At 43.4% G+C, this 12,546-nt stretch overlaps 1 protein-coding gene across 1 annotated transcript in view; it reads left to right on the top strand.

The window, feature by feature from the left end:
• LOC137415488 (integrin alpha-6) overlaps positions 1 to 12,546 on the top strand; it is a 137,413-nt gene that overhangs the window by 86,456 nt on the left and 38,411 nt on the right. The window contains exons 12-17 of the mRNA XM_078766677.1: positions 1,505 to 1,647; positions 3,056 to 3,211; positions 3,407 to 3,519; positions 7,712 to 7,901; positions 8,965 to 9,036; positions 9,238 to 9,317. Of these exons, the coding sequence (XP_078622803.1) occupies positions 1,505 to 1,647; positions 3,056 to 3,211; positions 3,407 to 3,519; positions 7,712 to 7,901; positions 8,965 to 9,036; positions 9,238 to 9,317 (754 nt within the window). The remainder of the gene's footprint in view (positions 1 to 1,504; positions 1,648 to 3,055; positions 3,212 to 3,406; positions 3,520 to 7,711; positions 7,902 to 8,964; positions 9,037 to 9,237; positions 9,318 to 12,546) is intronic.

Below are 12,546 nucleotides of genomic sequence, written 5' to 3'. Positions count from 1 at the left end.
ATGCTGGGGGGCAGTTTGGCTATGCTGGGGGCAGTTTGGCTATGCTGGGGGCAGTTTGGCTCTGCTGGGGGCAGTTTGGCTCTGCTGGGGGCAGTTTGGCTCTGCTGGGGGCAGTTTGGCTCTGCTGGGGGGCAGTTTGGCTATGCTGGGGGGCAGTTTGGCTATGCTGGGGGGCAGTTTGGCTATGCTGTGGGGCAGTTTTGCTCTGGTGTGGGAAGTTTGGCAATGCTGGGGGGCAGTTTGGCTATGCTGGGGGCAGTTTGGCTATGCTGGGGGGGCAGTTTGCCTATGCTGGGGGGGGCAGTTTGGCTATGCTGTGGGGCAGTTTTGCTATGGTGTGGGAAGTTTGGCAATGCTGGGGGGCAGTTTGGCAATGCTGGGGGGCAGTTTGGCAATGCTGGGGGGCAGTTTGGCAATGCTGGGGGGCAGTTTGGCAATGCTGGGGGGCAGTTTGGCTCTGCTGGGGGGCAGTTTGGCTCTGCTGGGGGGCAGTTTGGCTCTGCTGGGGGGCAGTTTGGCTATGCTGGGGGACAATTTGGCTATGCTGGGGGGGCCGTTTGGCTATGATGGGGGGCCGTTTGGCTATGCTGGGGGGCCGTTTGGCTATGCTGGGGGGCCGTTTGGCTATGCTGGGGGACAGTTTGGCTCTGCTGGGGGGCAGTTTGGCTCTGCTGGGGGGCCGTTTGGCTATGCTGGGGGACAATTTGGCTATGCTGGGGGGCCGTTTGGCTATGATGGGGGGCCGTTTGGCTATGCTGGGGGGCCGTTTGGCTATGCTGGGGGCAGTTTGGCTATGCTGGGGGGGGCAGTTTGGCTATGCTGGGGGGCCGTTTGGCTATGTTGGGGGGGCGTTTGGCTATGCTGGGGGGCATTTGGCTATGCTAGGGGGCAGCTTGGCTATGCTGGGGGGCATTTGGCTATGCTGGGGGGCAGTTTGGCTATGCTGGGGGGCCGTTTGGCTATGCTGGGGGGCCGTTTGGCTATGCTGGGGGGGCAGTTTGGCTATGCTGGAGGGTAGTTTGGCTATGCTGGGGGGCAGTTTGGCTATGCTGGGGGGCAGTTTGGCTATGCTGGGGGGCCGTTTGGCTATGCTGGGGGGCCGTTTGGCTATGCTGGGGGGGCAGTTTGGCTATGCTGGAGGGTAGTTTGGCTATGCTGGGGGGCAGTTTGGCTATGCTGTGGGGCAGTTTTGCTATGGTGTGGGAAGTTTGGCAATGCTGGGGGGCAGTTTGGCAATGCTGGGGGGCAGTTTTGTGATGTTGGGAGGTAATTTGGCTACGCTGTGGGATGGTTTTCCCTGCGTTATCCGGGACTGATAAGTGAATATCGGGATTGGCTCCTGGTGGTGAATATTTTTGAAACGATGTTTTTGATGTAAAATTGGAGATAATAGCAATTATTTGAATATTGCTAATTCCAATGTGAACTCAATTATTTTTCGCTTTACCTTTTCCCTTTGCTTCTGCTAACGTCTTGATGTTTTGTTTTTTTTGAATTATGGAAGCCTTGCAGTACAACCTGGAGGTGGATGCTGAGCGTCGGGAGCAGGGACTTGCAAAAAGAGTCGATATCTCTTCCCAAAAAGGCCGAATGAAGCTCACTGGCCCTTCTACCAATGTTTGCCAAAGTATCACGTTTACTCTGAAGGTGTGAACCTCTGTTTTCTTTTATTTTCTTTGCGCTCGGTGTTATGTGAACCTTCCTCGGAGTAATTCGTATTGTGTCAGTGCACCAGTCAGTCTGGATAACTCCTGTCCAAACTCGGTGAGTCAGAGATTCCCAGGCGGATCCTCGTGCCCAACATCACGTTACTTTACCGATTGGAATCTCTGTGCTGGGTGAGTGACATGCCAGGACTAACACGAGACAGATCTTATTGTCTGGCCCAGATACCAGAGTCTTTCGTTATCGGTACCTTGACGGTTCATGATTGCGCCAATCGCTATCTTGAGCAGTTCCACCCCAGAGCCACCATATGCCACCTTCATGGGCAAGAAGGATGAGTTGAGGGAAAGTCGAGTTCAACAGGTATATTTGTGTGCTGGAGAAAAGCACATATTTACAACAGTGATCACATGTCATTCAATAAAATAAAAAACTATAATCCCAAAAATTCACCCCAATCAAATACATACCCCATGGAACGGATCCTCGACGGTACACAGGTCCTTATTTAACTATGCCTTAGGCCTTCGACAGACATGACTGTTGATGAGGTATCGTGACAAGACAGCAGGGCTCGATAAGCTCAAACCCATGTGTAGTTGGTGGAGCAATGATGGCAAATGTCTGGGCCTGTGATCACCTGTCAAGGTGGCAAGCAGGAGGATCATGGCACCGGCAGGGCAAGCTGGGGCTTGGCTTCCCTATCGGTCTTAACGGAGTACAACCTGCAGTGACGAGCACACATCACTCTCCCCATATCTCTCTTGGGCATCTCCTCACTTCCCCCACTGCACGCACCTTTATAATCTCTGCCCCCCCCCCCCAAACCCCCCACCGCCACCTCATGCCATGATGCACATTTCCCCTCTCTCGCTTGTTATTGGTTCGATCCCAGACCGAGGGCAGAGCTTACCCTCTACCAAGCTGAGTCTCTTGTCCTTTGGTAATTGGGCCTAGGCAATCCCTGCTTCCGGCCTAAATTTGCGGCTGATGGTCTAGCGAAACCCTTTCTAAGCACATTTAACAGCCAAACAGAGGTGAGAATATGAAATGAAGGACAAACGGGATGTCATCTATTGTTAGACACACACTGGGGTAGGTGTCACATGTCTTGCAATACGAATTAGCGACGCACATTTACCAAAACATTTACTTACTTTCACGCTTACTCTAGACACTCGGTGTGGGAATAACTATGCTATAATCAACATTTAATTAACCCCTAAGAGCCATATCCCCTAAAGTATCAAAGCCGACTGTCACATGTGATGCCATTTTGTACCTGGTACTCAATTTGATATTTTCGTTTTGATTGAATGGATCAATCTACCTTGTACTCCATGTAATTAACTTGATAACTTAACATTACTTGTTGTCTTTGCAATTGCAGGCCAACATCCGTGATAAACTGAGTCCTATCGTGTTCGACTTCAAGTTTAACCTCGTCAAGGGAAAGCGCCTAAGACAAAGAAAAGAAGCGGACAAGCTCCCTTCGCTTGATGCCTTCCCAGTTTGGAATTCCAGCGATCGCTCCGCACGCATATTGGTGGGTATTTGTGTTTATGTCGTGGATGTGTGTACAAGCGGAATAAACAAACAGACGAGCAAATTAAGGCATCCTGTGACTGATTGGCGTGTACAGGTGGTGTCTGGAGACTGAATGCTGATAGCTGGACAATAAAAGGGAAATGTAACCCAAGGGAAATGTACCTTGATGGTGTGGCTATATGCGGTGTTTCAGGTGCATATTCTGAAGAAGGATTGCAAGAATAATATTTGCTACAGTAACTTGCAGCTGAAGTCATTATTCTGGCCTTGGGAGGATGACAACCGAGGAAAGAATCCTCTACCCAGGTAATGTTTGCTTCCGTAATCGCATACGTGCGGCTCTGCCGCATGGATGAAATATCTCAAGAATCTATATTGTACAAAACAAAGGGTTACTCGCTCTATATTCCCTGTTTGTCGTTAAAGGCGGCAAAAAGGGTTGGCGTCAGGAAGGGCATCCGGCCGTAAAACATTGCTTCAAAAAGGGGACCGAAAAACAACAACAACCACGGTTCCCGAAAAAGGCCAACCCCCGCTTTGCGGGGAAAAATGGCCTCTAAAGGTGGTTATATACTCGCTCTATATTGCCGAAGCCTTTTTGATCAATGACAGTTATATTCAAGTCACATATGTATTAATAAATAGAAAAACAATTACTCCCGGAAGCGGTCGTTCTTGGAAGGAATTGGAACATCTTCTTCCTGAACGTCAGCATATTTATAGATTGGGTTCGACAAAGCACTGGTAGATAGATAGATGCACGTTTACTTACTCAGGAGTTGGAGATACCGGGACACTTTGAACCAGATTCGGTCCGTATTGGGAGAAACTGGAAGCAGTTCACAAATGAAACGGATGATGAACCGAATCAGAACCACAAGGAAAAACTGAAATTAAACTTATTCTTTTGTAATCCTCGACACAGCAATACAGTTGGTACAAGAAAGTTTCACACAGATGCATCAAATTCGTTCTGTTTGGCTTCCTCTTTGATGTTCACAGTTTGCAGAATAGAACGTCAAATAAAATAGTGGAACATTGCTTGAAGCTAGAGCAAGCTTTATAACAGGGGGACTCCAAATGCATTGATGTTTCCGACTTGTTTAATGAATTACGAGCCATTGCAAAATGAGTTGTAAAATTGGCACGAGGAGAAGAAGTTTTGAACTTTATTTATGAAAAACAATCTCACAAATAATGTCCCCGACACATTTATTGCTTTCCGCATCCTCTTCACCCTTCCTGTTTCTGTGGCTAATGAGTGAAGCTTTTCCAAGCTAAATTTGATCCAAACATACATTAATCATGGAATCAATCATCGCTTCTGACCTCAAATCCTTCCTCTTCTCCAATCGCTTAATCTCGGATCATCAATTTGGATTCAGACCAGGTCATTCTACTCTGGACATGCTGCTTCTGCTGTCTCAACAATGGATGGAGGTCCTCAATGCCAAACATAAAATCAGAGCTGTCTCCCTTGACATATCACGTGCCTTTGATACGGTCTGGCACCCCACTCTGCTCACCAAACTCTCCTCCTACGGTATCCATGGAAATTTCCACGCATCGCTTGCGGATTTCCTCTCTGGTCGTAGTCAACGTGTAGCCCTGAATGGTTTTCTCTCATCTCCCCTTCCTGTTCAGGCTGGAGTTCCCCAAGGCAGTGTCCTGGGCCATATGCTTTTTCTGGTCTTCATCAATGATCTCTCCGACTATCTGGAAAATCCTCTCTATCTCTGCTGATGACTCCACTCTCTGCCGCTCCATACCTCATCCCTCAGATCAGCAGTCTGCAGCCTTCTCACTCTCTGAAGAGCTGGAAAAAATCAGACTGGTCAAACAAGTGGAACATGTCTTTCAATCCTGACAAATCTCACACTCTCACTGTGTCTCCGAAAAGACCGACTGGACAACCCTCCCATCTACTTTCTGAACAATCCTCTCCAAGAAGTTCTGGCACTCAAGCTTTTGGGTCTCACAATCTGCCATGATCTTTGCTGGGAAAACCACATTTCCAAGCTGGCCTCCAAAGCCAGTCGCCGACTGGGCATCCTCCGTCGTGCGAAGTCCCTCCTTGGCACACCTAAGCTCCTCACCACATACAAGGCTTTCATCCGCAGCTCAATGGAATACTGCTCTCCGCTCTGGGCTGGTGCTCCTCCCTCACACCTAGCTCAGCTTCACGCTGTTGAAACCAAAGCTTTCAGAATCATTGGAATCTCCCGCAATGAAGGTGATTGTGAGCGCCTTTCACTCACTCGCCACAGGCAGGTAGGTGGTCTTTCTGTCTTCTACCGACTCCTCTCCGGCCTAGCTCCCCCAGCTCTATCTGTGCTCTGTCCCCCAAATATTCCTACAGGTCGCACAATATCTGCCAGCAACCCTCTTATGGTGAAATTGCCAAAATCAAGACTCTCTGCTCACCTTCACTCTTTCATTCCTCTTTTCTCCCGCCTCTGGAACAAACTCCCACACACTCTTCAATCCCACACCTCCTTCCAGGTCTTTAAAACAGATGTTCATCACCATCTCTTATCTTCCCCCATCCAAAACCTTGATCTTTTCTACCACCGTTAATTCACCCCAGATCCACTTTTTTGAAATACCAACTTCTTTCCTGGAAGTCCTAGCAGGGTCCATGTGTTTTATACCTCTCCCACCTTCCCACCCCCTTCCTATGCCTCCTCCCCCCCCCCCAAGCCCTCTCCCTCCCACAGATCTCCCGATGTCCCTGTTGTCTACTGTTGTACTTGTGTGCTTCCTTCTCTCTCCCCATATTGTCTCCTGCTCCCTTTATTATATGTTTTATGTGTCCGTTTTTTTTTGTGATTAATGTTAGCTCTTACATGGGCCTCGATCTTGTATACAAAAAAATAAAATAAAATCCTTAATGATGCAACAATCACTTGTTGGGGTATCCACCTCGTCAAAAGTGAAATTCTAACTTTTAATTATCAACATTGTTGAAGGAATACATAGTATGACATCACGTCATCCATATTACACATTATGTGAATTTGTTCTTGCACATATCCTGTGAAAAAGGTAAATAAATAAATAATAAATGTGCAATCAGTATCATATTTTCCTCTTTAATGTTAAGATAAATCTGTAATTAGAAATGCAGAAGTCTTATTCATACAATTGCACAATATACATTTTTGAAAGTTAATTGGGGCTGGGGGTCGGAGGGGGTGGGGGGGGGGGGGAGGGGGGTGCAATGCTGAAGGTCCACCTTGGGTGCCCAATACTCTTGTACCGGCCCTGTCTAGAGGTATGTGCACTCACCTGTAAGCTGTCTGGCCTGACAGTGCAGGTCAGAGCAGAAACTCTACCATGAAGGCCAATGAACTGTCTGTAGAGCTCCAAAATCGAATTGTGAGGAGACATAGGTCTGGGGAAGGGTATAAAACTATTTCTATAGTGTTGAAAGTTCCCAAGAGCACAGTGAGCTCCATCATTAGGAAATGGAAAGAATCTGGAACTACCCAGACTCTTACTAGAGCTTGCCGTCCGACCAAACTGAGTAACCGGGCAAAAAGGACCTTGGTCAGGGAGATGACCAATTTTCAATAAATTTGTAAAAATTTCTAAAAGAAAATTCCACTTTGACATTATTGGTTATTATGTGTAGATCAATGACAAAAAAAATGTCAATTTAATCCATTTTAAATTCAGTCTGTAATACATCAAAATGTGAAAAAGGGTTGTGTGTGTCCCATCTGCTTGTATTCAATCATGGCCATCACACTGCATGTCTCACTCACCAAGAGAAGGTGAATTATCTCCGACATCCTGTACAAATTACAAATTCCTGCCAAAATCACCTTCCCTCGAAAATCAGGCCGAGTCAGCCAAATAGTGAAAGACTTGAACGAAATTTCCCCATCACTAACCCGACAACAGGTTGGATGAATTAGGACAGTTGTAGTAGTAGTACTAGTAGTAGTACTAGTAGTAGTTAGTTTTTTTTTTTCTGAAGAGGAATACTCTGACAAATTCAATCTGCTGGTACTATCCGAGTAGTCGGCCACGATGGTGTGTTCTCATGGATTAGTGCATAGTGCAGGTAATTGGAGGTTGGTCAGGGTGTTAAGCAAGGTATTTAATTGGCCAAGTGAGCAAAAATGGAGGCCATTGGTCACAAAATGCCTGCTTTGTTTTAAAGGAACCATCGGATATTTTTCTTTCACTAGTGCTTATACAGATAGGATGGCTGGTTCGTTGCCTCCGGTCCATCATTAAATGAGAATTTGATCAAAGAAATAGAAAATTACTAGAACTGATCATCAAATTTTTCATTTCAGATGCTCGTATGAAGAAAATGGACTATTGAAAATAAGCAAAGTGCATTGGCACTGCATTTCCGCATGATTTCTTTAGAAACGATCTCGTGTTGCCTTTGCTGATCTATGATTGGCTGTGGAAATGCATGTGACCTCTATGAATTTCCCTCGTTTTTTGCTCATGTTTTGTTACTGTTTGGTTTCACTTTTAGAGATGACCAAGGCAATCAATGGTTACCTCTGAGTAAACAGAAGATACTCGCACTGCAGGTGAATGTGACGAACCTGCCGAGTGATCCGACGGATCCCGACAAAGACGGGCATGCTGCCCACGAAGCCAAGCTCACTGTCACTCTTCCTCCAACCCTCGGATACAAAGGCTTTCGATGTACTGAGAAGGATGTAAGTTTGTTCCAGTATTTCTGATTTTGGGAAAAGGGCCCATCAGTTCTTTTGTTTTTGTTAACCAGCTGTAATCATATTGAATGAAAAGAGTTGGTGGGGGGAGGTTTAAAAAATTTTTGGATACTTGCTTGAGGGTTGTATAAGAGCTAACACATAGAACATATTATAAAGTGAGCAGAAGACTCAAGGATGAGAGAGGGGGAAGCACAACACCTGTAGGGAACAGTGACTAAGGATGTTGAGCGCGGAGGAGGTGTGAGGGTGGTAGCTCTATTTTGAGTGGGGAGGGGTTGGAAATTGGTGGCACTAAGGAGAGTAAGTTAGGGGTGGGGGAAGGCATCCAAATTAATTCGATTTTTGTGAAGATCCGAATCAGGATCCGGATGCATACTATAACTTTTAAGTGATTCTTCACCATTGAGTGATAAGGCCAAAAGCAATATATAGCACAATATCTCAGTTATGGATGTATTCTGATGAAATTTGGTAGACAGGTTGGGTGTGTGACAAGGATGCATTGATTCGATTTTGATGAAGATCTGGATCTGAGAATTTTTTTTTTTTTTTTTAAGTGATTCTTCACCATTGAATGATGGGACGAAAAACGATATGTAGCATGATATCTCAAAAAGTTGTGGACGTATTATGCCAACACTTGGTGATCGAGTTGGGTAGCTGACAAGAACAAGCCAATTTGATTGTGGTTCAGGTCAGGATCCAGATCTGGCCTATCAGTGGCATACAAAACATAAATTGTTCAGCCTGGCGGAGGTTTGCGCTCTACCGAGTGTCGTTCCAGTTTATAGTGTGGTTGAGAATGGAGCTCATTTTAGACACCGGAAAGGTAAGTATGCTACAGTTTTACCATCCTGTCGCACTCGATTACAATTTGTTCAAATTACGATAATTCGAATGTTGTTATCCTCATTTATTTTCTTTCCATTGCAAGGTAGTGTGACATTTCACACTTTCATGTGTTTGCATTGTCGGTAATTGCTTTTCTGCTATTTGCATTATCAGAGCAATACCAGTCCTTATCATTTCCTTAATGTTGTTGCAGATTACATGTATGCATGCGAACGATACAACAACCTTCTGTACCTTAGGAAATCCATTCAAGAAGGGACAGGAGGTTTGTGGGCCTGAGGCCTGAGGCCTACCTCCAATGTTCTTATCTTCCCTTAAGTTAATTTGTTAATCCGTTAATACTTTTGATGCATCATATTAAATAATTATTTCCTTGCGATATCCCTTCACTCAAATCCTTTGCTCTTGTGGAAATTCCTTTTTGCATGTTTATTTAAATCGCATTCATTTTCCTTTTGGTTTACAGAGTGAGTTCGAACTTCTTTTTGATACGTCACATATTACTACGGGCACGTCTGACATTGAGATTGAGCTCTTACTCACGACGTAAGTTTTCCTTTACCTCATGTCTGCCTCGTTCAAACAGTCTCAAAGCTAATCCGAACTGGATGTCATTTTTAGGTAATAGATTAATTTTCTAAAAAGCAGCATCACCATCTAAAATATTGATAAATATTACATTAGAATTTAACTCTCGGTTTAGGTATCGCTTTTGAGATAATATGAAATGATAAACTTGTATTAACTAGAGAGATACCCGTGCTATGCACGGGTGGGAGGCCAGAAGCAAACAGGCAATGCAGATACGGCGAATGCTAAAGCATGAAACCAATAAATTCCACATTCGTGTAGCACCTTCATTCAGTCGCACGTCAGACATGGACAGCAAGTTCGTGAAGGACTTCCATGAAAAACGTACCTGTTCGCAAACAAACGGGTACGTTCACGTATAGAAACATCGATCATGGGACCGTGGCGAATCTGCATATGGCGATGGCAAAATATCAGAAATTGAAGGTTTTTTTTCATTTTAAACGATTCATATTAACATCCGTTGAATCATATCACACGCAAATCATCAAAATCTAAACAGTATCTTTAGAATTTCAATAAAAGCCACATCACTGTTCATATCGGTAAATATTATTCCATCGTGTTTCAAATCGTGATCGATACACTATGATCATGATGATCGTGATCATGAATCGTGATCGATAATCGTGTTCACAATCGCTATGTCGTATTTTCTCCCGATACGTGTACCAAATTCCCGATACGTGTAACTGTATCAAATCAACAGTGAAAAGGATTTTGAGCCGATGGCTGTTACGGCCTTGGCAAGATCGACAGAGACAGCGATCTGTTAGCGATCGATGGAGACATGTTGCTTTCCCGGGTGCAGCTGTTTGTGCGTCGTCACAATGAGAACAATGAACGTTATGCGAACACAAATGTTATGCGGGAGTCAAACCTGATAATGCTGGAGACTAAAGCTGAAATGTCATAATGAGAACATCGTCACAATGAACGTAATGCGAACGCGAATGTTATGCGGGAGTCCAAACCTCAGAATGCTGGAGACCAAAGCTGAAACGTCACAATGGGAACATCGTCACAATGAACGTTATGCGAACGCGAATGTTATGCGGGAGTCCAAACCTGAGAATGCTGGAGACCAAAGCTGAAATTGGGAAAACTAAATAGCCTATTTTACTGCCAAGGGTCCCAGGATTATCCACCCATAATATCTTTGCGATCGGTTCAGCAGTTTTTACGGTACCTTCGAACAGAAAGAAGGACATTTGGTGAATTATAGTAAGACTAGGGCATGCCCGTACTATATATAAGCTAGGACGTGCCCGTACGTGGGTGCCCGTTCCTTGCCAAAAAAAAAAAAAAAAAAAAATTTGTGTAGGGGTGTGTGTGTGTAAACATCCTAGGGCGTGCCCGTACGTGGGTGCAAAAAAACATGCGTGCAAACAACAACAACAAAAAAAAACTTTGAAACCACGTGGCAGTAACGACCACAGAACCCCCCCCCCCCTCTATTTACATGAATGGTTTGGTCCATTCGCAACGACCACAGAACCCCCCCCCCCCCCCCCTCTATTTACATGCAATGGTTTGGTCCAAAGCGAACGGCTTGCAGTGTTTGGTAAAGAAATCGCCATAGCTCGGTAAGTACTTGTCCGATTAATATGAAACCTTGAAAAGGCACATCCTCGGGTCCCCAGCAATATACCTGGCAAGTTTAAAGTATATCGGACCCGTGGTTGTCGAGAAACAGCGGTCACAGACAAACATACACACATACACACATACACACATACACACATACACACATACACACATACACACAGAGATTAATGGAATTATAGATAGATGATCTCATCTGACCCCCTCCCGAACCACATATCATTTTAAGATTATAGTAAATTATTTTTCTGTTGATTTCTTGAAAACATTTACTTTTTTTGGCCTAATAAATAAAATGTATCAAAACACAAAAGACTAATTTCAATCAATCTCTTCATTTAAAAAGGATACTGAAAAATATTGCACTGATGTACAATTGAACAAAGATGATTACAATAACTTTTGGATTAAACCTATTATGAAGGAAAATATGAGCTACTCATTACCTTTTTAAAGGAAGGGCATTTTCTATCTTTGGAAAACCATCAATTAAAGTAATTATAACAAAAGTTTCACCACTATTTATGGAGTTCTATAGCAAACTAGAGGAGGTAATGAAAGATGTAAAAGTATCAAAAAAGAACTTTTTACTGAAGCTACCGAAAAGGAGGATAAAACTGTTTGCTCTAAACATGGTGAAATTTCTATATTCTTCAATAACCCCAAAGATGTAAAACTTGATGAAATGAGAGATGTTAATATAACGGGTGAAATGTCATTTCGTTCAGTAGTAGTTAGGAATCATTTTAAAATTACATTTGACATTACAAATATAGTAGTTGAATCTGTTGATGAAAAAAGTATATGGATATCGATGGTAATGTTTTTTCTGCTAATTAAATACGAGTCATTATTCAAGTGAAGACTTTGTTTATTATGATAGCTCCTGCTCTATTGGAACAAAAGACAAGTTTCACTCACTCTCTACATTTGTAGAACATATTGAGAAATATGTTGAGGAAAAAATTAAATATGAAGATTTTGAGGATTATGTTAGTGATGATAGTATCTCTATTGGAACAGAAGACAGTTATGATACTGAGAGTTTGTGTTCTAACAATAGCTATGAAAGTAGTTTTATAGATTATGATTATGAAAGCACTGATTATAGTGAAGATGATTTTTAGTTTAAGTAATCTTTTACTATATAAATATGATGAATATAAATGATATACCAGATGTTGGGCCTCTTGAATTCCCTGATACTCCATATGATAAATTAGAGAATTGTCCGGCTTGTGATGGAGTGGGATTAAACACAGAGTCAAAAGCTGCTATTTGCATTATCAGAGCAATAACAGTCCTTATCATTTCCATAATGTTGTTGCAGATTATATGTATGCCTGCGAACGATACAAACTTGTATCACCCATAAACGATGTTTATTCTGTGATTATCTTTTAATTAATGATGATAAAAAATATAAAAAGAAACATAACTATTTTAAAATTACACCAAAAATGATTCACTTTACAAGATTAATAAGAGAAATGAACGTTAAGTATGAGGGTGATAATGCACCTTTCCTTACAACAGAAGAGATTGATAAAATTAGGATGATGTTTCAAGGATTGATGTT

Source organism: Myxine glutinosa, chromosome 12 (assembly GCF_964187855.1).
Source record: "Myxine glutinosa chromosome 12, kmMyxGlut1.1, whole genome shotgun sequence".
Taxonomy (NCBI): Eukaryota; Metazoa; Chordata; class Myxini; order Myxiniformes; family Myxinidae; genus Myxine; species Myxine glutinosa.
Note: the sequence above shows the minus strand (reverse complement) of the source record. Positions and strands in the feature narration are given on the sequence as shown.